The following is a 26438-nucleotide window of genomic DNA, read 5'->3' on the forward strand; positions in this document are numbered from 1 at the left end:
CACCTCCTGCCCTGGGCACCTGCCTTTGGGCCACCTCTCTTCTCCCCTGGGCGAGCACCTTCTCCCTTGGCCAGCCTGCACTGGGACATCTCCCGGCTGCTCTCCTTCCCTGGGCCTCCCTTCTCCGGGCAGCCCCTTCTCCTCTAAGCTCTCTCCTGGACAACCTCCTCCCATGGGTCCCTGCCCCTGGGCCTCCTCTCGTGTTCCTGCTTTCCTGGACCTCCCCCCTGCGCAACCTCCCCTCGGACACCTCCAGCCTTGGACAGCCCCTGCGGAGCCAATTCCTCCCCTGACCTCCCTCTCCCCAGATCACCTTCCCTGCACCACCTCCTCTCTGGGCAACCTGATCCTTCTCCTTCCATCGACCCCCCCTTGTCCCCTGGGCCACCCCTTAAAGCCCTCATCCCTTGGGCAACCTCCTTTCCCTGGGCCATCTCCTCCCCTGTCCCACCTTCCCCGGTCCATCCGCTCTCTGGATCCTCTGCCCGGTCCCTTCCCTGGCCACCCCACCTACCATCCACCATGGAGCTCACCCACCTTGGGGCTCCTCCAGGCCCCCTGCCTGCATCCTGGGGAGCGAGTGACCATCTCAGCACTGCAGCTTTTAAAACTCCCGAATCCAAGTTTTATTTCCGTGTAGGAGAAGAGGGATCACTCACAATATATTGTTCCAAAAGAAATACATCTGACAGCATTTACAGTGGAATGACATTAAAATCCTCGGGGAGGGGCAATAGAAAGAGCAGGGGATGTGCTGTGGGTAAGTGCTGCCATTAGGTCTCTGGAAGAGAGAGGAATTCTTAAAACCAGCCTAAAAAAGAGGGAATTCTGCCTTGGGGGTGCTCCTGGCGCTGCCCCGCGGGGCTGAGCGGGGTCTGGGATGGGCATTCAAATCATCAGCAGCGACTTGGGGGCACAGCAGAGAGCACGTCCCGGGCTCCCAGAGCCCGGCAGGACCCTCGGTGTCAGCACTTACCGAGCTCTGCTCCGCCGCGGGTACGCTCGGATCCTCGATCGGGAACAGCTGGGGCAGGAGCTCCTCACCCCTCCAGCTGCACCCACAGAGCACACAGGGCACATGAGGCTTCTGAAGAGCTCCATTTCCAGCCCCTTTCCCAACAAGCCCCACCCTGGGCAACTTTGGTTGCCACCACAAACCACGCTGCAATGCCCACGGAGCCGGGAAGTGGCTTGGAGCAAGTGGGGGACACCGAGCACCTCCCTTCAAACCCCAAACGCATCGTCTCCAGAAGGGGATGCCTCTAACACCGCCTGAACGCTCCCGCATCCAGCTCTGGAGCAACGCGTTGCTTCTCCGCTTTGGGAGTTACTCGGCTGCCATCAGCCCTACATCCTACCTCTGGGACGAGCCCAGGGAAATGGTGCTACAAAAACTCAGACAGACACTTCTGTCTTCATTATTTTTCATCTATTGTGTACCATAGAAATTTAAGCAAAATAATTTTATATATATTTATATATATATGTATAAATTAGAAGCAAATAAATAAGATTAAAGGGTACATGGGAATCAGTGGGTGTTGCCACTCCCAAGAGCCAACTCACTACTGTTATGCTGTACGAGGTCTATATATACTGTACACATAGGTGTGCTGTGAAGAACGGGTATGGAAGGTGCTGGAAGAGAAGCCAACCAGGAGGAGACTGATGGTTGAAGAACCTGATTGCATACGTGTCCCATGTGCAGCCTGGGGATTCCAGTTACCACTGCCTCCAAGTTCATTATTGCTAATTATCTTCCAATGTGGATGTGACAGTCCGGGTAGGGCCGGGCTCTGACGCCTGCGAGGCAGCAGTGGGTGATCTGGTGAAGACATCAAAATGAGATCCGACGGGGCAAACGTCCAGGCCCCTGACACGCTCTGGCCCAGCGGATCCCACCTTCGGGACCTGCCACCTCCATCCTCCCGTTCCATGCCCCAGCACCGCTCGCTCCTGGTCCTCACCGATCATCAGCAGGGATTGCTCCGCTCCTCCCGGCAGGTCCAGGCCTGCAGGAGGGGCCAGGAGGGATGTGGGGCTCCCCCAGCCCCACGCTCAGGCTGCGTTAGTGATTACCTGAAACCGCTCCTGCGATAGAGCAGCCACGAGAGAGGAGGACGAGGGGAGCTGGGCTGTGGGTGCCCTCCAGGCTCAGCCCCACCGTGCCAGGGGACCATGGACCAGAGCTGCATGGCTTGATGGGGAAGACGCAGAGATGGGAGACCCAGGACCAAGACTGTGCCTCAGGGAGGCTCCATCCCATTGGCACCATGGCACCTCTTCCCTCCCGGTGTCCGGCAGAGCTCAGCAGGGAGATGCTGCCTACACAGCCAGCACGGAGGTTCAGCCCCTTGGCTGCAGTGGTATGGAGCAGGAGGGGGCCAGAATGTGGACCCCAGAGCAACACTGGGGACAAACCTCTTTGCCCTGGGTCTGCCAAGCATTCCCAGCATCGGCAAGGCTGTTTCTCCTTTGGATGTGGTTGCAGGAAAACCAAACCAACCCAAACCTCACTCAAATCATTCTAACAAAGCTTCTTGCTAAAGACAGTCCCAAACCTTGGCTAAGCACAGCAGACTGCAGGGAATCTGCTCCAGCGCTTCTTAAAATAAAGGGCAAAAAAAACCCCAAAGTCACAGCTGAAATATCCGAATTGGTGCTGCTGGGACCACTGGGCACTGTGGGAACCACCAAAAGCCTCCAGGATCAAGCGGCACAGCCCCTGGGGACAGTTTTCCCTGCAGGACACCACGTTGCTCGTGTCCGTCTTTGAGGGAACCTGAACCAGGAGCCGATGTAAAAAAATAAAGTAATTCCATCAAGTCCACACAGAAATGGGGGAAAAAGAGAAAACCACGCCAAAGGGAAGAGCTCACACGAGTGCACCGCATCCCCACAGCGTGAGCATCTTTGGAAGCTGACGTCTCAGCCAGCACAGCCGAGATGCTGCAACACAGAGGCAGCAGCTCCTAACAGCAGCAAACACGTTTGGGTAGGATGGAGCCGGCCTCGGGGGTCCTCCCGCCTCGGCAGCTGCTGCAAACCCATGGTGAACCCCACCATCCATTTATTAGTGCGTAAAAAAATAGCTTCGGAGTCCCTGGGTACGTTTGCTTCTCACATTCCTGCAGGGGCTGACTCGGGGGGGGTGGATTTGCCCTGTCAAGTGCCAGTGGGATGCTGCTGGCGTGGCCTCGCTCTCCCTCTGTCTGTCCCAGTGAGCAGGGGCCAGCCCGGGGCGGCTCAGAAGATGTCGGGGCACGTGCTCCAGTCCTGCTTATCCTTGGCCTCCCAGTAGCCACCTTTATAGACACAGATGAGCTCCCCTGTCACGGTGTCCACCTTGCGCTCAAACCACAGTGGGATGTAGCCCTCGTAGTCCTTGCCTGCCAGGGGGAATCATAGAACAGTTTGGGTTGGAAAGGACCTTGAGATCATCCAGTTCCAACCCCCCTGCCATGGGCAGGGGCACCTCTCACTAAACCATCCCACCCAAGGCTTCATCCAACCTGGCCTTGAACACCGCCAGGGATGGAGCACTCACAACCTCCCTGGGCAACCCATTCCAGTGCCTCACCACCCTAACAGCAAAGAATTTCCTCCTTATATCCAATCTAAACTTCCTCTGTTTCAGTTTGAACCCATCACCCCTTGTCCTGTCACTACAGTCCCTGATGAAGAGTCCCTCCCCAGCATTCTTACAGGCCCTGTAAACACAGGATAAGGGACGCTTTTCCCAGCCAAAAGCTGGTGAATCCCACACTAAGAGCCACAGGGTCCTTCCTTCATACCCCAAACCCAGCGGGGGGTTTCAACACCGCAACCCCCCTCCCATGGTGGTCCCTGCCCCGCCAGCATCCCACAGGATCTCACCTTCCTCCAGGGCCTCCACGGCCTCGGCCTCCCTCCTGCGGCGCACGGCTCGCTGCTTCTCCTCCAGCCGCTGCTTCTCCACGTTGGCCTCGTCCCAGCGGCCGCTCTCCATGAGGCGCTGGTCGGGGCGCAGGCGGCTGTCGGTGGGGGCCACGCGCTCCTCGGGCTCGTTCAGCGTGAGGGCCAGCTCCGAGAAGAAATACATGTTCTCAGCGTTCTCCCTGCGGCCACAGAGCCCCGGTCAGCGCGGTGCAGGTGGTGCCACCGTGAGCAGAGCTCCCCAGCCCCTCGTGTCTTCACGTCTCATCCCAGCCCCACTGATGCTTCTCCTGCTACCCCAAACCAGAGGTTTTATACAGGGTGCCCAGAGAAGCTGTGGCTGCCCCATCCCTGGCAGTGCTCAAGGCCAGGTTGGACACAGGGGCTTGGAGCAAGCTGCTCCAGTGGAAGGGGTCCCTGCCCATGGCAGGGGTTGGAGCTGGAGGAGCTTTAAGGTCCCTTCAACCCAAACCAGGCTGGGATTGGGGAGCCCTTCCTCCCACCTGCTAAATGGAGATGCCACTGATGCTTTGATGGGTGTCTTGGAGGGGAGCAGATACCTCCTCTGCTGCCTCCACAAGGGCAGGCTAAAAGCCAAGCCTGTGACTTCTGAGTGCACAGGCAAGACACAGCATGGTTTCACCAAAAAGCTGCTGGATCACAGAATCACAGAGAATTCCAGCCTGGTTTGGGTTGGAAAGGACCTTAAGATCATCCAGTTCCAACCTCCTGCCACAGGCAGGGGCACCTTCCACTGACTTCAGAGCAGCTTCCCTGCTGTGGGCAGGAGAGTGAAGAGGACCAGTCTCCTGAAGGCTAAAGCAGCTGCTGGAACAGGATAGCCAGCGATGCCTATGCAGCCAACACATCTGCCATCACCAGCAGCGCAAAAACCAGTACCTCCAACTGCCCCTAACATCCCCCAAAGCCACCCTCCCCTTGCAGGGACCTGCTGTGTGCAGCCACACAAGCCCTGCTCCCCTTCCCACGTCCTCTGCTCTGGGCACACGCGTTCACCCTGTGGGGCTCAGGGTGACAGGAGGGACTCACGGGAGGGGGTACTTCTTCCACAGGACCTTTGGAGACAGCGTCTGGTAGACGGTCTTCTGCTTCCCCTCCGTGCTGGTGCTGCCGTGGCTGCTCTGCACGATCTTGGAGCACTCCATCTTCTCATCCCACGTGCCAGACATAACGTAGTGCGCTTTGCCATCGGCGTCGCTCACCACTCCTGTCACCTGGCAGGAGGAGATGGCTCTGGTGACATTTGGAAAGGCCCAGAGGACAGGGAGAGGCGCAGGGGGGACAACACCCTCCAGGTCCCCAACTGGAGCCCAGGACAGGGGCAGTGTGCTCCCATTCTGACCATGAAGGGGGGTCTCCAGCCCATCAAACCCTTCCCAGGTCTCAGTGCTGCAGCTCCAGCACATGGAGAACCCAACATGGGCTCTGCTTGGAGGCGCCCCCCAGCCCTCCCTGGTGATCCATGGCAGAGGGGCCAGCATGGGCAGGACTGTGGCCCTCTGAGCCCAGCTTAGAGGCAAGAGTCTCATCCCAGCCAGGACAGGCAGAAGGAGCAGGGAGATTGCTGGATACACACCTTTCGGGGAACATCTCTGGAGAAGTAGCTGTAGGGGGTAAATTTCAGCTGGCATTTATCTTTTGACTTATGGTTAACAATCTCTATTTCACCAGACTAGATAAAAGACAGAACCAGAGCAAGTGAGAGGCTTGGCAAGGAGACAAATCAGGCATTAGTTGTAGTGCAGGTACAGATCAACACCAGCTGCAGCATCACCCGTGGCTGCAGCCACCACCCGGCCACCCCAGGCAGCCCCATGGGGTCAAACCCATCACCCACCCTGCCCCATGGAGCTGCTGGATTTGGGAAGAACCATGAGGAGCTCCGAGAAGCTTCGCCCCATCCCTACAGGGAAGCACAGCTTCCTACTGTGGTAGGAGTACGGTGGGGACACCAACATCCACCCCAGAAAGGCAATGCCTCTCCAGCCCCCTGCCCAGAGCCACAGCCAGGTGAGGCCAGGCAGGACCCATCACCTCAGACCCATAGGCACCAACCTGGTCAATCCAGAGCTTGCCCACGATGATGTTGTGAACAGTGGAGGTGACTTTCCTCCAGACATAGTGATTCCCACTGGAGTGGAACTCGAGGTGGATGGCACCTGCAGAGACAGGGCAGGGCTGTGGGCACCACCCCAGCACCATGCTGGTCCTCAGAGTCAACCCAGCCCCTCTACCTGCATCTCCCATCATTCACCCCTCTCTTTGCTGCATGCTCTATGTTCTGCTGCAGGTAGGGACCTGCACAGCCTCTGCCCTCTTCCCAACACCCCAAAACCACTCATTTCAAAAGCAGGTCAGAAAGGTGTTGCCTGCTTGACTCTCAGTGTCAAAACCACTTCTACTCAGCTCAGGGACAGGCAGAAGACAGACAGAACACTGGAAGGAAGCAGCTTATTGCATCTGGCTGCCAGGGAGGGGGTTAAACCAGGCAGCAAGACAACCTGTAAGGATCACTTCAAGAGAAATCAATTCATGGGCAAGCAGGGCATTTCCAAAGCACCTCTGCTACGGTGCCAGCAGCAAGCAACGCAGCCTCTTTGCAGCTGATGCATTAATTTCCAAGGGAGATGAGTTAGCACCAGGTTGTCTGTCATCAGGAGCACCAATCCGTGCTCCCAGGGTGGAATTCACTGAGCCCTGGGTGAGCCCAAGGCACCACCAAACTGCTTTAACCTTTAGGTATCGCATGAGCTGTGCAGGTACAAAAAGCAAGCCCCAAACCTCCGTGTGTCACCTACCCAGTGGCATGATGGAGAGGTATTTGCCCCTGAACTTGCTTGCGATGGTGATTTCCTGCCACAACGTCCACCCTCGCGTGGAGAAGACGTGATGGGCGGCTGCAGGGGGGTGGTGGCTCACCTGGGGAGAGGACAAACAGCCCATGAGGGACAGCCACCAGCACCAGAGAGCCCTGGTGAGTGCTCGCAGTGTGGCTCCTGGGACAGGCAATAGCTCCCCGCCAGCTTCGGCCCTACAGATGCTCCACTGCAGTGACCTGAACACCCTGCTCTTCTCCTGGGCATTGGGGTGACCTCCTGTGAGGTTCCCCAGCAGCAAAAGGAGGTGAACCAAGCTCCTGCCAGGATCTGCTGAGGCTTGTTAGCAAAATGTTACCTTAGAACCACAGCTTGGTTTGGGTTGAAGGGACCTGAAAGCTCCTCCAGTCCCAACCCCTGCCACGGGCAGGGACCCCTTCCACTGGAGCAGCTTGCTCCAAGCCCCTGTGTCCAACCTGGCCTTGAGCACTGCCATGGATGGGGCAGCCACAGCTTCTCTGGGCACCCTGTGCCAGCGCCTCAGCACCCTCACAGGGAAGAGCTTCTGCCTAAGAGCTCAGCTCAATCTCCCCTCCTGCAGGTTAAAGCCATTCCCATGCCAGGGTGCTGAGTGCCCCAAGCTGCTGGATTACACACAGGAGCACAGCAAAGAGCTCCCTGTTAAATCCCACTGTCACCAGCAGGAGACAATCCTATTTGGATAACAGGATTTCAGGCACAAGATTATCAACGCTTTGCTCAGTGCACTGGGCTGAGCAGCACATGCAGCATTCAAGGGAGGTTCAGAGCAGCTGGAAGAGCGTCCGTCTGTCTGTCCCATCTTTGTTGCTCTACAACACTGGGATGGACACTCTGCTGCCGAAAAATGGCTTGGGTTGTGCCTGCTGCTGCTGCTGCTGCCAATGCCAACAGCAACCTGCAGGCTGCCTCAGCCAGGAGGATGCTCAGTGCAAGGAGATGCTGGTGCTTTGGCTGGATATGGGCAGCAGGACAGGCACACAGAGCCCTGAACAGCCCCCGGCTCACCTGCTCGCAGAGGGAGCGGAAGCCCAGCTCCTCGAGCCGGTCCAGCTCGTAGGTCTCCCCCAGCAGCGGGTTGAAGGGCTTTGCGGTGCGGTGGACGGTTGTGGAGTAGGAAGACACGGAGAAGGCAGCCACGAAGCACATCTGCTCCGTGGAGCTCTCGCACTTGGCTGCCTTGTCCAGCAGCTCGTGGTACTCCAGGTCCTCTGTCAGCCTCTGCAGCATGGAGAGCGGCTCGTTGAAGTTCACCTGGAGGGGCACAAGGAACGCTCAGCAAAGCAGGAGAGGTGCCAAGCTGGGAGCTGCACCTTCTGCCTTCTCCCCCCAGCACCGGGCCCTGCTGCCACCAGCATCCCACGTGTGGCTCTCTGAACATGGAGCAATGTGCTCCAGGAGGCCGGATCCAGGGAGGATGGAAAGCACTGAATGGAAGCAGCAGCCCCCAGGGTGTGGGGCTGGATGAGCCAAGGCACTCTCCCTGCACCCTGCCTGCTCCCTCCCTGCTCTCTGCTGGCTCCCTGCCTGCTCCCTGCTGGCTCCCTGCCTGCACACTGCTCACACCCTGCCTGTTCACTGCCTTCACACTACCTGCTCCCTGCCTCTGCAGCATCACAGAGACATTAAAGGTCAGAAACCCACGCTCTGCTCCCCGAACTGTAGCACAAGAGCTGGGAGCCCCATGAGCTAACCAGATACAGAATCATGGAATCCCAGCATGGTTTTGGTTGAAGAGACCTTAAAGTCATCCGGCTCCAACCCCTGCCATGGGCAGGAACACCTTCTACTAGAGCAGCTTGCTCCAAGCCCCTGTGTCCAACCTGGCCTTGAACACTGCCAGGGATGGGGCAGCCACAGGTATAAACTTGCTCTGGCGATGGAGCACCAGTGACCCCCAAAACAAGCTGCAGCAGCAGGACCAGCTCCCTCCTGCCTCCCGGCCAGTATCCACCAGCCACAGGCAAGAGGCAGCGCAGAGCAGGGACACGCTGCTCTCTGGCTGCCCTCCATCCTCCCATCACCTCCCGGCAAAGCCATTCTCATACCAGCTGCAGTCCCACTGCTCAGAAAACCTCGAAAAGGCCCATTTTGGGGTGTCCCTGCATAATACTGGTACTGATGTTATAACTCCTCATAGTAAAGATTCACTTTTCACTACCGGTTCAGAACAAAGAAACGTATTTTAGAAGCAGCAGATGGTTGAAGGATGGGAGCACCACTTCTATAAGCCAACCTCCATATTTCATCCTAGAGAAAACAAATTGCAGCTTGTTCCACTCGTGGATTTAGCCTGTAAGCAGCAGGGCTCTTACAGCATCTGAGAAGGAGCAACAGACAGACAGGCAGCATCACATCCACATGATAAAGCAAATCACTGCTGGCTTGAGGTAACGCTCGGGAGAGACGCAGAGAGAGAACAAAGCAGCAGCTGCATTCTCCCCACTAGCATCAGCAAAGCTAAACCTTTCCACAGGGAGAGAATATAAATGGCTGTTGGAAGGAGATGGAATTGTCCTCACATTGCCTCACCATGGGCTGCTTGTTCTTGGGGTGAATCTGCCAATGAAATGTCACGTGTGGCTGAGCTTGTGGAGGCAAAGCATCTCCCTGGCTCAGCTTGCAGGGTGTGAAGCATCTCTCTGCTGAGCTTGTGGGGTGCAAAGCATCTCCCTTCCTCTACCTGTACAGATATGCAGAGAAGAGCTGACAGTGAGTGGCTGAGTCCTTTCTTCACAAGCAGTGCTGGGAAACCAGATCCACTCACCCCAGGGAGGGATGGAGGAATTACATCCCCTGAGCCAGCAGAGGGGCTGCTGTGCCAGCAGAACATACTGCCCTCAGGTCTGGGCTCCTTTTAGCAGCTCCTGGCACGATTGGATTGATAAGGAAGGTATTGATTTCCTCTCTCCAGGAACCAGCAGCTGCTGGTATTTCGCATCCTGAGCTTATTTCTGTTCCCATCATGCCTCTATCTGACACTGATGCTGCTGCAGAAATGCCAACAGGCAGTGCTGGGCTGTGTATCTTGGCTGAAAATAGCACAGGCAGAGAGAACCCAGCGCTCTCACTTGGAGAACATCAGGTACTGTTTTAAGAAGAGATAAAACACCAACAAGTCAGCATCCAGGCCCCTGTAACACACTCCTACTTTACCCATCAAAGGAAGGACCCCAGATAAGGTTCATGGCTCATAAGGCTTTTTGAGGGAAAAAAAGAGGCTTATAAAAGGTGGAAGCAAGCACAGGCGGCCTGGGAAGAGTACAGGGATGTTGTCTGGGAAGCTAGGGACCAGGTTAGGAAAACTGAGGCCCAGTTAGAGTTAAACTTGGCCAGGGATGTTAAAGATAACAGGAAGGGATTCTACAGGTACATTGTGAAGAAAAACTAGGCTAGGGACAATGTAGGCCCCCTGAAGAAGCTCTCGGGAGAACTGGCTGCACAGGATTTGGAGAAGGCTGAGGTTCTGAATGACTTCTTTGCCTCGGTCTCCACAGGCAAAGGCTCTGACCGCACCACCCAAGTCTTGGAAGGCAGACGCAGGGACTGTGAGAATGAAGACCTTGGGCCCACTGTAGGAGAGGATCTGGTTCGAGACCATCTTAAAAATCTGAATGCGCACAAGTCCATGGGACCTGATGGAATCCATCCATGGGTCCTGAAGGAGCTGGCGAATGAAGCTGCTAAGCCACTGGCCATCATATTTGAAAAATCCTGGCAGTCAGGTGAAGTTCCTGACGACTGGAAAAAGGAAAATATAACCCCCATTTTCAAGAAGGGGAAAATGGAAGACCCGGGGAATTACAGACCAGTCAGTCTCACCTCTGTGCCTGGCAAAATCTTGGAGCACATTCTCCTGGACAGCATGCTAAGGCACATGGAAAACAACAAGGTGCTTGGTGACAGCCAGCAAGGCTTCACTAAGGGGAAATCCTGCCTGACCAATTTGGTGGCCTTCTATGGGGCTACAGAACTGATGGACAGGGGTAGAGCAGTTGATGTCATCTACCTGGACTTGTGCAAAGCGTTTGACACTGTCCCACACCACATCCTTGTCTCTAAATTGGAGAGATATCATTCTGATGGATGGACCACTCGGTGGATAAAGAACTGGCTGGATGGCCGCACACAAAGAGTTGTGATCAATGGCTGGATGTCCGGCTGGAGACCAGTAACGAGTGGTGTCCCTCAGGGATCGGTGTTGGGACCGGTCTTGTTTAACATCTTCATCGCTGACATGGACAGTGGGATTGAGTGCGCCCTCAGCAAGTTTGCCGATGACACCAAGCTGTGTGGTTCAGTTGATATCCTGGAGGGAATGGGATCCACAGGGACCTCGACACGCTTGTAAGGTGGGCAGATGCCAACCTTATGAGTTCAACCATGACAAGTGCAAGGTCCTACACCTGGGTCAGAGCAATCCCAGGCACAGCTACAGACTGGGCAGAGAAGAGATTCAGAGCGGCCCTGCAGAGAAGGACTTGGGGGTGCTGGTCAATGAGAAAATGAACATGAGCCGGCTGCAGTGTGCACTTGCAGCCCAGAAAGCCAACCGTATCCTGGGCTGCATCAAAAGGAGCGTGACCAGCAGGTCGAAGGAGGTGATCCTGCCCCTCTACTCTGCTCTTGTGAGACCTCATCTGGAGCATTGTGTGCAGTTCTGGTGTCCTCAACATAAAAAGGACATGGAACTGCTGGAACAAGTCCAGAGGAGGCCACGAGGGTGATCAGGGGACTGGAGCACCTCCCGCATGAAGACAGGCTGAGGAAGTTGGAGCTGTTCAGCCTGGAGAAGAGAAGGCTGCGTGGAGACCTCATAGCAGCCTTCCAGTACCTGAAGGGGGCCTATAGGGATGCTGGGGAGGGACTCTTCATCAGGGACTGTAGTGACAGGAAAAGGGGTAACGGGTTAAAACTTAAACAGGGGAAGTTTAGATTGGATATAAGGAGGAAACTCTTTACTGTGAGGGTGCTGAGGCACTGGAATGGGTTGCCCAGGGAAGCTCTGAATGCTCCATCCCTGGCAGTGTTCAAGGCCAGGTTGGACAGAGCCTTGGTTGAGATGGTTTAGTGTGAGATGTCCCTGCCCGTGGCAAGGGGGTTGGAACTGGATGATCTTAAGGGCCCTTCCAACCCTAACTATTCCATGATCCTATGTAACAGCCATGATGTCAGAGCCCATCACCACAAAGGAACTGGCACTCCATCCCCATGCTGCTGGGGCAGGTTCAGCTTCCCAGCTCTCCAGCAGCAGAAGGATGATTCCAATGGGCAAATAAATTGCAGTGAAAACGCCAGGGCTTGGAGTCAGCAGCACAGAGCAGTGAGGACACCCTGATGGTACAGAGCAGGGCTGGGGAGGAGAGTGAGGGGGTTCCAGAGGGCTCTGCCCAGTGCAAAAGCCAGACCCAGGATGGGGTTGGCTCCTGTCCCACTCTGGGCTGCTCTGCTGCCATGGGACAGAGCAAGATCAGCCAGAGCCATCACCCAAAGCCTCTGCACAGGCAGGAGCCATGCCCACACCAAACCTTCAGCACCAGCACCACAGCAGCACCTCCTCCCCTGCCCTTGGCGCTGGGACACACTCACTTACGGGCATGGGGATCTTGGAGAGCTCTTTGCCGATGCAGTTTTTCATGATGCTCCAGAGGTTAAGGCTGTAGTTGGGTTTGTCAGGGATGCGGCTCCGTCTCCTTTTCTTCGGCAGGAGATCTTTGCAAGTGGACTCATTGTAGCTGCTTTGATTTGAGCTTTCAAAGACCTGCAGGAGCAACAGAAGAAACACGGATCTAAGTTGGACTTGCCCCACATGACCCAACCAAACCCAGCAGCTCCCAGGAGCAGCAACTACAGGTCAGGAGATACTGTGGGCATTTGTGCTGGGGAGCAGTGCTGGAGCCTGTTCTCCAGGGCAAGGGGGAAACACCAATGTCCCCAACACTCTCCTGCTTCCCTTGGAGGGGGTTTGGGTGCTGCTCTAAGAGTGCTGACATCTGTGGCTCACAGAGGAGCCAACTCTGCTCCTTCCTGGAGGCACAGAGTTCCTTTCCTCCTTTCCTGCTCCTTTCCCCTGGTTCCATCCCAAGGACCATCCCTCCCGCCCTGCCCGGCCAACTCACGCTGTCCTCCAGGGTCCAGTCCTCAGGGTGGCCCTCGCTGGCCCCACTCAGGTTACTGCCCGAACGCCTGTGGGGCAGGAAGTACACGTCAGGGCAGAGAAGGGGAAAGAAGAGCTGAGGCTGGTGCAGCACAGCCAACATCACCCACACCATGGCCCTGCACCACCCCAGGGTGCTGCAGGAAAGGCAGCAAGGTGACAGGGGCCATGCACAGGCACTGGGAGGGGATGCTCAGCACAGTATGACCCAGCCTGTGGGCAGCAAGCCCAGTGATGTGACCATGGTTCAGACCACCAGTACCTCCGGCCCAAACAGACGTCCAGGGAGGTACAAGAGCACGAGCTCTGCACACGGAGCAACCCCATGGAAGGGGATGCCATCCTCAAGCCCAAGCGCAAGGCCCACCAAACCACTCCCTTCCTGCTCTTCCTGCGCTCACAGCAGGTTGCACTCTGCAACACACGGCCCTGGGGCAGGGGCTCATACCTGTGGTGCTTGGGGTCTGCAGTTACAGTGATAAAAGCTGGTGCATCCTCCATGGCATCAAAATACTCTGTCTCTTCATCTTCATCACTGGCCTCTCCTTTCGCAGACTGCACACTCCCTGCTGGCACAAAGGGTGTGAGACACTCGGGTGCTGCTGGTGCCCTTTAGAGACAATTGAGCACGAGTCTGCCCCCAGCGCCCACCCTCCACCACCCATTTCCTCTCCAACACTGGCTCCATCTACAGCTTGCCCCCTCCTCTCCATCCCACTCCACGACAGGAAGATGCTGTACCAATTTCCAGCTCCTAAAAGCAAGGACGTGCCCTGGCAGCACATCTGCTCCCAATGCTGGCTCGCAAGGGCTCCCTGCTGCGCTTGGGAAAGCCTCCAAATGCCACCCAGAGCATCTGGGACCAGAGCAGCCACCTGGCTCCAGCCACCCCACCACAGCACCCATGGGGCTCAGCACTTGACTCAGCTTCCCAGCAGGGCTCAGCAACCTCCTTCCCTGCATCATTCCCAGACTCCTCTGAAGGAGGAGGGTCACCCCTTGTGATAGGGCTGGGCCAGCTTTGTGCCTGTCCCTACAGCAGCGTTCCCCTGCTCTCCCCACTGTGCCAGAGTCATTTGGGTTGGAAAAGCCCTTAAGATCATCAAGTCCAACTGTTCCCCAGCACTGCCAAGGCCACCACTAACCCATGTCCTAAAACACCACAGCTTACACGGTGACTCCACCGCATCCCTGGGCAGCCCGTTCTGGTGCTAGACAGCCCTTGTGATGAAGAAATTGTTCCCAATATCCAACCTAAACCTCTCCTGGCACAGCTTGAAGCCATTTCCTTGAGGCCACACAAGAACAAGGGCAGAGCCTGGCACTGCCATCATCCTCCCCACAGCCACGATTCTCCCCCTTGAGTCTATCTATCCTTTACAATGAGACCAGGCACAATTGGCAGGATTTGGCACTGCTGCTGCCCACTGGGAAGGAGATTTGGCAGGAATACAAAAGCTGTTTGATTTTATTGCCCAGTAACTCCTGTGAGCAGCAACAAGTCCTGGCAGAGCCAACAGCACCCCTCACAGCCGGGAACCTCGGGATTCCTCCAGGCACTTCCAGCAGCCAGAAAGGTGCCCACAGGTGAGGGTTCTGGCTACCAAAATAGTCTGGGGTGAGCCCTCTCCTGCATCTGTATCTTGGGGACATCCTCAAGCAAGGAGCAGCAGGAGAGTTAGGAATAATTAAGGTGTAATCATGGAATCCCAGCCTGGTTTGGGTTGAAGGGACCTGAAAGCTCACACAGCTCCAACCCCTGCCACGGGCAGGGACCCCTTCCACTGGAGCAGCTTGCTCCAAGCCCCTGTGTCCAACCTGGCCTTGAGCACTGCCAGGGATGGGGCAGCCACAGCTTCTCTGGGCACCCTGTGCCGGCGCCTCAGCACCCTCACAGGGAAGAGCTTCTGCCTAAGAGCTCAGCTCAGTCTCCCCTCGGGCAGGTTCAAGCCATTCCCCTTGGCCTGTCCCTACAGGCCCTTGTCCAAAGCCCCTCTCCATGTTTCCTGTAGCTCCCTTAATGTACTGGAAAATACAGGGCCTTTGGAAAGTGATGGATTGGGAGGTATTGGAAGTAACTGGACCTGTTAAAAGCTATCACCATGAGCATGCCGGGCACTGCTCTTTGCATCCTTCCCATCCATGACACCTTGCTGGGACCAACCAAGCAGAACCCCCCCACCGTCCATCACATGCTTCTGCAGGGCTCTCCCCGATGCTCACCCTTGGCGGTGCTGGTGATGCCCGTGGTGCTGGAGGAGAGGCCGGGGGCTCCACGGCAGGCTCGCTCCAAGCTGTTGTGCTGCTTGGCTAGCTGCTCGATGGTCTCCTCCAGCCGGATGCGCTGCTCCCGCTCATACTGCAGCGCCCGCTGCCATTTCCGGCTGTGAGTTTCGGCTAAATCCAGGAAATCACGGCAAGCCTGGAGGGGAGGAAGGGATGGATCAGCCCTGGCACAGCCCTCAAGCCTGGGAGCTCGCTGTGGAGCCAGCGCTGGCACATGGTGACACCAGAACTGGCTCCCCACTACCTCATCTCCCAGGATCCCGGTCTTCCCAAACACCATCCCAGAGCTCTGCACAGTCACCCATACCCATGAGGCAAAGGACACTTCAACTCTGACCATCCAAGCATCAGTCATGTCCAAGGAGCTGCACCACCAACAGTGCCTGGAGTCCATGAAGCCCCAGTGATGTCCCCGCTCCCGTGGCCATGCCCAGCCCCTCAGCCTGTTCCTGCCCCCAACCCCATCCCTGCTCCCCATAGCCCAGGCTGGGCTCACACAAACCTCAGCCCTGAAACCTCAAGCGGCCACATGCATCCCCAGTCCTGCAGCTGAGGCAAAGCTGAACAGGACAACGGTCTGCAGGGTGACAGCCACAAACAGCAGAGAATGCTCATGCTGGGAGCCAGCCCTCTGCTCCAAGGAGGCAGAGAGGGAGGATGCCCAGCTCCTCCCAGAGCCACAGAGCCCAGCACACAGTAAAGGGCCTGGCCCAGCCCTCATAACACGTTCACTATGGCCAAAAGCCCTCTCCTCTCCACAATGGGCCCCTGGGACCCAGCAGTCACAGGGACACAGACACACTGGGCACAAGGGAAGGAGGGCTCATGGGATGCACCAAGCGACGCCTTGGAAGTCCTCTTGAGATAAAGCACGGCCTGAACAGCCCAAAACTATTCCAAAGGACTAAACCCAGAGAGCTCTGCATGTCTGACAGACTTTAACCACTGCCCAGGACTCGGTGCCTTTCTGTTTCCATCTACTTGGGTTCCACGTGTGATGATTTCAGCTCTTCTTGCCAGGTTACTCTGCATTTGGGCTGCAGCTGGCACCTGAATATTGAGTTATCTCCTGGTAAAGCAACCGGTTCAGGGCTTCAGCCTCCATGACCTGGCCTGATTTTACCAGGATCTGTCCAAAAAAGGCACCAGTTCACCAGTTCTTCCCCAAACCAGGAGCCCTCCACTGCCAGATCGGATCAAGGAAGGACAAGCAACGAGTTTGGGTCTGTCCTTTGCACAAGAAAACTCAATCAGTGCCACCTCTCCTGTTTAAAAGCTGTTTTGCTTTGTCCTCATCTCTGCACCCTTCTGCTTCCCAATACAGCAGAGCAGGACCTGACCCCACATCTGTGTCAACTCCATCCCTCATTGCTCCTGCCTGCTCTCACCATTCCATGGCTCTCCCTGTCCCCCAGCCCATGGGGCTGGATCATTCCCACGTCAAAGCACCCGGGGTGGCTTTAAACCCACAGCCCTGCTGCAAACCTGCTGGTTTTTCCAGGATGGACAGGTATGTGGAGCATCCAACACACGTCGCTCCACAGCATCATTAAGGCTCCCTAATGAGACACCATCAGGTGCAGCCTTGCCAGGCAGGAATGATTCAGCCAAAAAGCCTGTGCAAGCTCCACAATGTGGGTTTGCCCTGGAGCATCAGCGTCTGAGCCTCCTGCTTTCCATCTGTGGCCATCAGAGACTGCAGTGGTGCTGTCACACTGAGGGGGACACCCAGAACCCCTCCGTGTGCTGGGCTGCACCCACAGAGTGTGAGCAGCAGCTCAGGGAGGGGATTCTGCCCCTCTGCTGCGCTCTGGGGAGTCCCCACTTGCAGCACTGTGTGCAGCTCTGCTGTCCCAAACACAAGGGCATGGAGCTGTTGGAGCAAGTCCAGAGGAGGCCACAAGGATGAGCAGGGCCTGCAGCCCCTCCTGTATGGAGAGGGGCTGAGAACACTGGGGCTGCTCAGCCTGGGGAAGAGAAGCTGCTGGAGACCTCAGAGCAGCTTCCAGTGTCTGAAGGGGGCTACAAGGGTGCTGGAGAGGGGCTCTTCATCAGGGCCTGTAGGGACAGGCCAAGGGGAATGGCTTGAACCTGCCCGAGGGGAGACTGAGCTGAGCTCTTAGGCAGAAGCTCTTCCCTGTGAGGGTGCTGAGGCGCTGGCACAGGGTGCCCAGAGAAGCTGTGGCTGCCCCATCCCTGGCAGTGCTCAAGGCCAGGTTGGACACAGGGGCTTGGAGCAAGCTGCTCCAGTGGAAGGGGTCCCTGCTGTGGCAGGGGTTGGAGCTGGATGAACTTCAAGGTCCCTTCCAACACAACCCAGACCAGTGATTCTACCTGCCTGGCTCTATAAATACTCCCCTGCGAACACCACGCTGCCCTCTGGAAACAAAATTCCACTCCTCTTCCCAGCCCAAAAAGTCCCATCAGCAGCCACCCATGGCCACAAAGCCCAGCAGCAGACCCTGCCTTGATAGCTTCATCCCCACCTGCAAGCAGAAACCTCCCCCCATTTAAAACAATGCCAGCCTGAGCTGGTTTCTTTCATTACACTGATGCATTGCACTTAAGAGGATAAAACCACAAGGGCAAGTAACAAGATCGTGGCCGTGCCCTTCCCAGCCCAGCAAAGCTCGTTATCTGCTCCCAAGGTCCCTCCCTGCAGGCAGCAGGCACAGAATTATCCCTGCTGGCACAGCTCTCTGGCACGGGGCATGGAAAGTTCTGGCTGTCCCCAGCTCAGAGCACTTTAAAGCGATGCTCTAGGAGATCACCTCTTACCCTCCTGTAAGCTCACCATGGGCTGGAAGATGCAATGGTAAATTCAAGGAAGAGGTAAGGAGAGGAGGCAGGAGGAGGCAGCTCTCCAGAGCATCACCAGGCAGCTGGAGCTGGGGGGCATGGAGGAGAAACGGCTCCATCGGTGGAAGGGAAAACAGCAGATAAAACCTGGGATCCTCTCACCCCAAGGATGCTGAGCTCCACAGAGGATCCCTGCTGTATCCCAAAGGGAAATGTGCACCCACAGGCTTCATTCACAATAATCCAAGTGGTGGAGAAGTGGCTCCATGGAGCATGGGGAGGTTTTGGGAAGATCAGCCTGGGCAAGTGATGCTGAGGATGGCAAGAGGAGAACATCCTGCAAGCAAGACCCCCCAAGCCCAGGTCCCCAGCTCCTGCAGCAGCCAAGCCAATTGAAGTTATCCAGTTGGTTTTACACCTCCTACAGCCAGACAGCGCAGAGGTTCACAGGGATGCTCACCAGAGGGGCAGCAGCACTGAGGGGGCCTCAGGGTGTATTTTATCACCATTCCTGAGCTAAAACGTGCCCCAGACCCCAGCATGGAGCAGAGGCAGCACCATGAGCTCCCGGGAGCTGCAGGGAGCTGGGGGTGAGTAGTTCAGACATTGGCATCTCCCCTCCTTCAGTCTTGACCCCAGGGAGGTCAATACTGAAGGGAAATGAGTCCCGGCCCTCAGCTTGGGCTCTCCCGCCTGGTTTTCCCAGCCCCTCAGCTGCTGACATGGTCCACAAGGAGCCTGAGACACCTCAGCCACGTCTTGGCTCCATCCAAAGACAGGATGGAGCCCCCAGATACTCCGCACCAGAGCTGGCAGCAGCACGGCACTGCTGCTGTGAGGGCAGGGAAGCCTGTTGCTCCCCAGGGAAACAAATCCAGAAGGAAAATGTTCCTGGGGCTCTTCCAGGACCCGTCAGCTGCATCCTCTGCTCCAGGCTGGGATGGCTTCACCACTGCTCCCAGTGACATCCATCACCGAGATGCTCTTTCCAGCTGCGTGAGCACCACCATCTCCCAGGGCTGGTTGGGGCCTCTGGAGAGCAAGAAAATGTGGCTGGGAAAAGGGTCCTGGAGGAGAGGGAAGTGAAGGCAAGTGGGAGACAGCACTGGAAAGAGGGAACGTGTTGCAAGGTGTGGGGTTGGGAGGGAAAAAGAGCGACATTCACTGAGTGAAAGAGCCGGAGCAGCAGGCGGCACGACAGTGGGATGCTCTCCACGTGTCTTCCCCAAAGAGAGCTGCAGCAGAACCCCAGCCCGGTCTGTGTTGGAAGGTACATGAAAGCTCCTCCGGTTCCAACCCCTGCCACGGGCAGGGACCCCTTCCACTGGAGCAGCTTGCTCCAAGCCCCTGTGTCCAACCTGGCCTTGAGCACTGCCAGGGATGGGGCAGCCACAGCTTTTGTGCTGGAACTGCATGAGATTTAAGGTCACTTCCAACCCCTCTGTGATTCTATGTTTCTATGATGCTGGCACAGGGACATGCAGCTCTCCCTGCCCTGACTGCCCCAAACACACCAGCAGTGCCCTGGGATCCCCAGCCATGCTCCAGCCATGCCTAAAGCAGTACCAAGAGTGATGGTGCTGCACCTCTACCCACTGGGGCAACCAAGGAGGACTGGCTGCAGCAAGGAACAGTGTGACAAGGTCCGAGACAAGGAGACAAATCCCTTCATGCCCCTCCTCAGCCACGTTCTGATTTCGTACGGGGTCGGCTGCTCTGCACCGTGCTGGGATGAACTCAGCTCCACTCCCCTCCTGTGCCACTGACCCCGCCACAACAGCTCAGACGACGCTCAGGACCAGGGCTGAAAGCAGCCACAAGCAGCTCACCCCCATTGTCCCCATGCCCTCTGTTTCAGGAGGAGCCAGGAAGGCCAGGAGCTGCCACCCCAGCACCCACCTTGCCTCAAACAGCACCTGGGGGGAGCCTGGACGTTCTGCTTCACCACTCACAGGCATCCCTGCTTCCCACCTCCATTGGGATTGCGTGGTGTCATCCCCAGCAGCAGCAGACCTTGCAAAGCCCGCAGGATCAAGGTTGCGAGCTGTTTCCAGCAGCAGCAACCACCCCTCTGCAGGTGGCCAAGGAGCAAAGAGGTGATGGCCCCAGCCAGTGACACTGGAGGGACACAAGTGGCACCCTGGACCAGTCCTGGTGCAGATTAAGGTGAGGGCAGGAGACACGAACCAAGCTGGAACTCCAACATCCCAGGTCATGGCTCCTTCACTTCATTCATCCCCCCAGCTCCAAAGGTGCAACCAACCGCACACCTCAAATCCAGCTTAGAGAACCCTTACGGAGCAGCAGCTAAATTTAGTCAGAGCTGAGCCTGATCTGGGTTGTAAGGCACAGCCCCAAATCCACGCTGCTGCCACAGGGACACGGACCATCCCCACAAAGGTCAGAGGAAACTGCCACAAGCAGAGCACAGGGCCCGGTTTGCAGGAGGGAAGCAGAAGATGAACAAGTCCTCAGTGAGCTCTGGGGCTGGGAGTCAAGGCTATGGGCACCTGAAGATGCAGCCTTTGCACAGACACTGCATCATTTGCAGAGCACATTACCCACCCCACAGCTTCCCAGCAGCACAAGGAAAACCAAGTCACACCCCATATGCCCATGTCCCCTCCGTGCCACCACTGCCACAGCGCAGCTGCTGCAGTTTCATGGAATCATGGAATGGTTTGGAATGGAACAGAATCTTAAAGCTCCTCCAGTTCCAACCCCATACCCCTCTGGCAGGTTCAAGCCATTCCCCTTGGCCTGTCCCTACAGGCCCTTGTCCCAAGCCCCTCTCCAGGGTTCCTGCAGCCCCTTCAGGCACTGGAGATGCTCTCAGGTCTCCCCTTCAGGAGCCTTCTCTTCTCCAGGCTGCCCCAGCCCAGCTCTCTCAGCCTGGCTCCAGAGCAGAGCTGCTCCAGCCCTCGCAGCATCCCCATGGCCTTCTCTGCACTCGCTCCAGCAGCTCCACGTCCCTCTTGTGTTGGGGGCCTGTTTCAAACAGGCCTGCTAAAGACAAGAGCAAGCTCCATCCATCTGCAGTACAGGCACAAGACCCAGGGCAGCCCAGCGGTACCTGCAGGCAGGTGGCAGGAAGGATGGAGGGGGCTTCTCGTCCACTCCAAATTGCAGCAGGACCTAATCCAGCATCGGATGGTGTAATGTAAATCACCCTCAAGACAAGGAAGCACAGCCGAGGTGGCCAAAAGAGTGTGTGTTCATGGGAAAACACCACTGAGGCTCCTGCAAACTGCCATGGAGGAAGAAGCAAGGTGGCACCAAGACCCTGCTGGGGAGCCGGAGGTGAGCCCTGGTGCCACCACTGCCATCTGTGCCCAGCAGCAGTGGGTGAATTTAGCACCATTCACACATTTGTCATGGCAAATGGAGCACATTTCACAGCTTGCCACAGGCTAATGGGAACACCATCAACAGCCCACGGGTTATCTATGCAGCTGGAAAGGATCATCCCGAGGTCATCCACATCCTACCCAGTGGTGCTGGTTCCTCAGTTAATATGAGGGACAAGGAACAGAGAGATGAGGTTCGTTAGCTCAAAAGTAAATGATCCAATTGAGATACACCAGATCTCTGCCCAGGGTCTGAACCACAAGAAGTGACAACCTCTCAGGAAGTCCTAGCAAGGTTTCATCACCTCCAACACACTGCTGATGGCAATGCACTCAAACCCACAGTCCCACTTTCCCCAAGCATCCTGGAGGAACAGCCCTGTCAATCTAACCTTTAGGGAAGAGAAAACCTTCCAGGGACGTGCCTACTGTTCCAGGAGCAACACCTCCTGCTTCTCAAGCAGACCCTTCCTTTGCCTGCACGGGACAAGGACCACTTCATCACCCAGGAGTGCCACGAGAGAAGGCAACCGCCAGATGTGTTCAATCATCTCTCTTTCAGTGGTGAATTATACAGCAGGAGCTGTCACTTCATCAGCTCCACATTGCGCCTGCCGCCTCGGAGATAAGTGCTCCCTTCCTTCCTGGAGTCATCAAAACCCTGGGACACATCTGCTTGCTGCAGATCAGCCCCCAGGGGCAGGGCGGTTCCTGATCCTCATTAGCTCTGAACACATTCCCAACACATCAGTGCTCCTGGCACACGGCATGAACACGAGTGTCTGCACCAGGAGAGGGTTCATTTGTCCTTTCCCCCACCGCAAGACTCTGAGCAGAAAGGAAAAGGGAAATGTAAGGACAGAGGCAGCCTGAATCCCAAATCACATCAGATGCGGATGTGGTTTTGGGTGTAGCCATCTGCTGCGACAGGGATGGTCCCCACAGCCGTGCCAGTGGCTGGACAGCACCAGGAAACACGCACATCAACACAGGCTGCTTCAGTAACAGCAGAGCTGTCCCAGATCCTTGGAGTGACCTCAGCCAGCTCACGAGCATCCCCCCTGGCTGGAGCAGGAGGATGCAGGCACACCAGGAGCTGCTTCTCCCGGGAGCAGGGCTGGTGGCAAGAGGAGAGCCTGAAAGGAAGTGCTGGGTTCAGCCCTGCCAGGCTCAGTCTAAAAACCTGAGTTTGACACCAGAAATCATCCCACTCCCTATTGCTTTTCTTTTACAGAATCACAGAATCCCAGCCTGGTTTGGGTTGGAAGGGACCTCAAAGCTCCTCCAGTTCCAACCCCTGCCACGGGCAGGGACCCCTTCCACTGGAGCAGCTTGCTCCAAGCCCCTGTGTCCAACCTGGCCTTGAGCACTGCCAGGGATGCCCTGAAGACACAGCGCTCCCCCATGAGCCAGGCTCAGCACTGAATAACCCACCAAGCACACCTTGCCCATGGCGGAGCTCCTCAAAACGGACCTCACCCTGGGCAGTCCTGCACTGTCCCTGCCTGCACCATGACTGATGTGTGACCCCATGAGATATGGAGAGGATTAGGGTCAAACAGTGGCAAATCCACCAGCCCAGCTGCATTAACAGGCTCCAGTCCCTAACCCACACAGCCCTTACGCAGGCTGCCCAGGCTGATTCACAAATCACCAAATCAGCTGGGTTGGAAAAGAACTTTAAGCTCATCCAGTCCAACCTTTACCCCAGCACTGCCGAGGCCACCACTAACCCATGGCACTGAGGGCCTCGACCATCTCCTGTTTGGCACAATGAAAAGAAATTCCCATCGTGGCTCTAAGAAATGGAATAAGCCAACACTGGCCATGGGTTACGGACCAACACGATGCCAGCCAGGCCCTGCTGGTTGGTCCTTCAGGGACCACAGCATGGCGACATGCTGGGACCAGCACAGAAGATGCACAAGGAGCGGAGACTTTGTGCTGGGATCTCCTGGACCCACACAGGAATCCAAAAAGCAGAAGAGCTGGCTCTGATGTGCTCTGAGCACTCTGGCCTGCAAAGGGCTCTCACAAACAGATTTAATGAGGCTCTTGCTGGCAGCTCCTTTCCTCTTCTGCCTGACGGAGCAACCTCCGGGCTGGGAGAGCATCTGTCCCGGTGCCACGGTGGCAGTGAGCAGCTGGCACTGCCCGCGGGCAGCCCTGCCCCATGAGCTGCTGCCACCGGGACCGCGGCTTCAGCCTCATGCGATGCCTTTGCCAACAGCTCTGCTGCTCAGAGGGGCTGCAGGCGCAGCAGCTCCTCGAGCCCACTCATCTCCCAGTGCCGTGACTCCTTCCTGGGTAAATCCATGGGAGACCCAGTGCTGCCACTGCAGTGCCTTCTCCTCTATCAGGCAAGGGAGGGAGGAGCTGAGAGAAGCATCCCGGGTGCATCAGCCAGGCAAGAGGTGAACACAACCCTGGTGACAGCAGGGGCAGAACCCCAGAGGGATTAACCCAGCAACACTTTGCTATCTGCCCTTCCCGTGTCCCCAGGGTGCCGACAAGCACTGGGCACAGAGGGCCACAGGAGGTAGGGACAGGGCTCACCCAGTCACAGCACTGCGGTAGCACCGGAGGCAGCGCCTGGCTGGGCTGTCCCATGGTTCAGCTCTGCTGACCCACAGCAGGCACTGCTGACAGTGCAATCCCCATCTCGGATGTGCTAAGCCCACTGACACACAGCCCTGCTGATCCCGCAGCCGGGAATGCTCCAAACTCAGCTCTGAAGCTGCACAGAACACAAAAGTTACCGCTTTTAGCCAAAACCCAGGAGGGCTGAGCTGTGAGAGGCGTCCTCAGGTGCTGGTGACAATGTGTCCTTCACCTTCTCACATGAGGCTCTGTGGGGAACCCCAGGACAGAGACTGAAGCCTCCTGGGGGTCAGATGAATACAGTGAGGAGGAAGAGGAGAAGAAGAGGAGAAGCCCTAAGGCACAGTGAGGTTAAAGCAGGAGCATCACCGAGAGCCCCAGTGGTGCGGAGGTGTCATGGACACACTGTGCAAGGTCTGAGCACACACCCCTGGGACAGAACCTGGCTGGGAGGACTCAGCATCCACAGGGAATGATGATGAGTACAAGGAAGGCAGTGCCTGTCTGGACAGATCTGATCAGAGACACCCTCTAAATCAAAACACCAATAAGAAGGCTCCAGAGAAAGCTGCAGCAGCTCCGAGCACAGGGCCAGGCTCCACATCCCCACATCCCGGACCCCAGCCCCATGGGCAGGGACAGACCCCAGGGTGACACCCAGCACCCTCCACCCCTCCCCAGAAAACAGCAAAGCACCCACCGGTTGCTCGTCAGCACGGCGCATCCGCAGCCAAACCACCCCGCACACACGGAGCCCTCGCTGCAGCCTCTCATCCAGCAAGGATTAGGGGTGGAGTGAGGGATTTAATCCCAAAGCCGGGGGTTTTCTGGGTCGGTGACATGGTTTCCAATGGGCTGATTAGTGTGTGTGTGTGTCATTAGCGCAGCACGGATCATTATCACAGGCAGTGGGACATGCCAGAACCAGCTCCTCCTATGTGATCACCATTGGAAGTCACAGGGAGAAGAAGCCCTGCCCCATTGCTGGGGTTTGCTCTGCTTTTAGGCAGCAGAGAACCCACTGAGGCCACCGAGGGCACATGGGGACAATCCCTGCTGCTAAAGAAGCAAACGCAGGGGATGAAGCTGGAGCCTGCTTGAATCAATCCCTGTGGTACATGGATGCATGGGATGGAGAGCTCCTCCTGCCCCCACTGGCTGTGCCGGGGTGAACTGGGAGCACCCCAGCAGGCAGCTGTTCCCTCCCTGCTCAGCATCTCTGCCCCAGCTCCCATCATCCTGTGTCAGGATGGCTTTGGGGATCCCATGGGACCGCACCGCAAACCCACTGCTCTGGGACCCCGCCAGGTCTGCACGAGCAGCATCACCCCAGCCATGCAACACCCTGGGGAGGAAACCCTGGGAATTCTGCTTCCCACCAGCCTGAAGCCGCTTCGCAAGCACAGACACCGACAGCGGTTACCTCACTACTGAAATAAACCCTTAGAAATTACCTGCCAGGCTGGAGGCTGCTCCGGGGAACCCGGCGCATGCACTTGACATCAGTCAGGTTTATATGGAAGCAGTTTTAGGAGTAGGGATTAATCACAGCAGCATCCCACAGGAAATGAACGCAGCGGGGACGCTGGGACACGGGAGGGCAGAGGAGCAGCTCTACGGAAGCAGCTCACTCCATCACAGGCACCCGGGAGGTCTCCAAGTGCTGCTGGAATCCCACAGAGGCTTTAACCAACAGCCCCCGGCCGCCTTTCGAGGGGGAGCAGCAGGATGTGCTGTTACGGGTCTCACGTCTGGTTCAAGCCCGGAGTTTCACACACTCAAAAACCCTCCCCGCAGGTTCAGAGCCCTGAAGGATGCTCTTTGCTGATGTGTTTGGGTGCCGGAGCTGCAGACAGGTCCATGAGCAAGCTGCTCTAGCGGAAGGTGTCCCTGCCCATGGCAGGGGTTGGAACTGGATGAGCTCTAAGGTCCCTTCCAACCCAAACCAGGCTGCGATTCTGTGATTCTACTCCTGCAGGGAAGGAAAACCCGGGTGGGAAAGCTCAGTCTGCCTCAAAGTGGGCGCTTCCATGCGATGGGCTTGTGACCACTGGCAGTGTGTCTCCTAAGGGCAGGCATGCTACGGGGTGCTGTGGCCCCTGGGACCACTGGTTCCACTCCAGCCCCACAGGGGCTGCCCACTCAGCACTCAGCATCTCCTTGCCCCAACAGCCTCTCAGCCCTATTTGCCTGGGCTGCACCAGCCCCACAGACCCGTCCTCCACCTCTGCTCCTCAGGAACCCCACGGATAGTGCAGGAGTGACACAGCCAAGCCCAAGTCCCGCTGGTCTCCATGCCCACATCCCTTAAGGAAGCACAAGGCAAGCCAAAGGCAGAGCGCAGCTCCTGCACAACACCACAAGCCCCATTCCCATTAAAACCCTACTGCCAGCACCACCCACAGCCCTGGGAGCTATTCCGGATGCCAAAACCGCTTCCTCAGCGTGTCCCTGATG

The 26438-nt window shown here is 57.0% G+C and overlaps 1 protein-coding gene across 5 annotated transcripts in view; it reads right to left on the reverse strand.

Annotated features, from left to right (window-relative positions):
- Positions 1 to 602: 602 nt before the first annotated feature.
- Positions 603 to 26438, reverse strand: part of OSBP2 (oxysterol binding protein 2) — an 82337-nt gene continuing 56501 nt past the window's right edge. For 3 of the 5 annotated variants that reach the window (XM_065692158.1, XM_065692160.1, XM_065692162.1), the window contains 11 exons: positions 15172 to 15370; positions 13397 to 13517; positions 12911 to 12977; positions 12385 to 12552; positions 7800 to 8045; positions 6735 to 6855; positions 5992 to 6095; positions 5513 to 5608; positions 4966 to 5150; positions 3877 to 4097; positions 603 to 3389 (listed from right to left, as the gene is read on the reverse strand). In XM_065692158.1, coding sequence (XP_065548230.1) covers positions 3247 to 3389; positions 3877 to 4097; positions 4966 to 5150; positions 5513 to 5608; positions 5992 to 6095; positions 6735 to 6855; positions 7800 to 8045; positions 12385 to 12552; positions 12911 to 12977; positions 13397 to 13517; positions 15172 to 15370 — 1671 coding nt within the window. In that variant the 3' untranslated portion in view covers positions 603 to 3246. The remainder of the gene's footprint in view (positions 3390 to 3876; positions 4098 to 4965; positions 5151 to 5512; positions 5609 to 5991; positions 6096 to 6734; positions 6856 to 7799; positions 8046 to 12384; positions 12553 to 12910; positions 12978 to 13396; positions 13518 to 15171; positions 15371 to 26438) is intronic. The other 2 variants (XM_065692159.1, XM_065692161.1) reach the window with 1 other exon arrangement.

The sequence above is a fragment of the Lathamus discolor genome, chromosome 12 (genome assembly GCF_037157495.1).
Source record: "Lathamus discolor isolate bLatDis1 chromosome 12, bLatDis1.hap1, whole genome shotgun sequence".
Taxonomy (NCBI): Eukaryota; Metazoa; Chordata; class Aves; order Psittaciformes; family Psittacidae; genus Lathamus; species Lathamus discolor.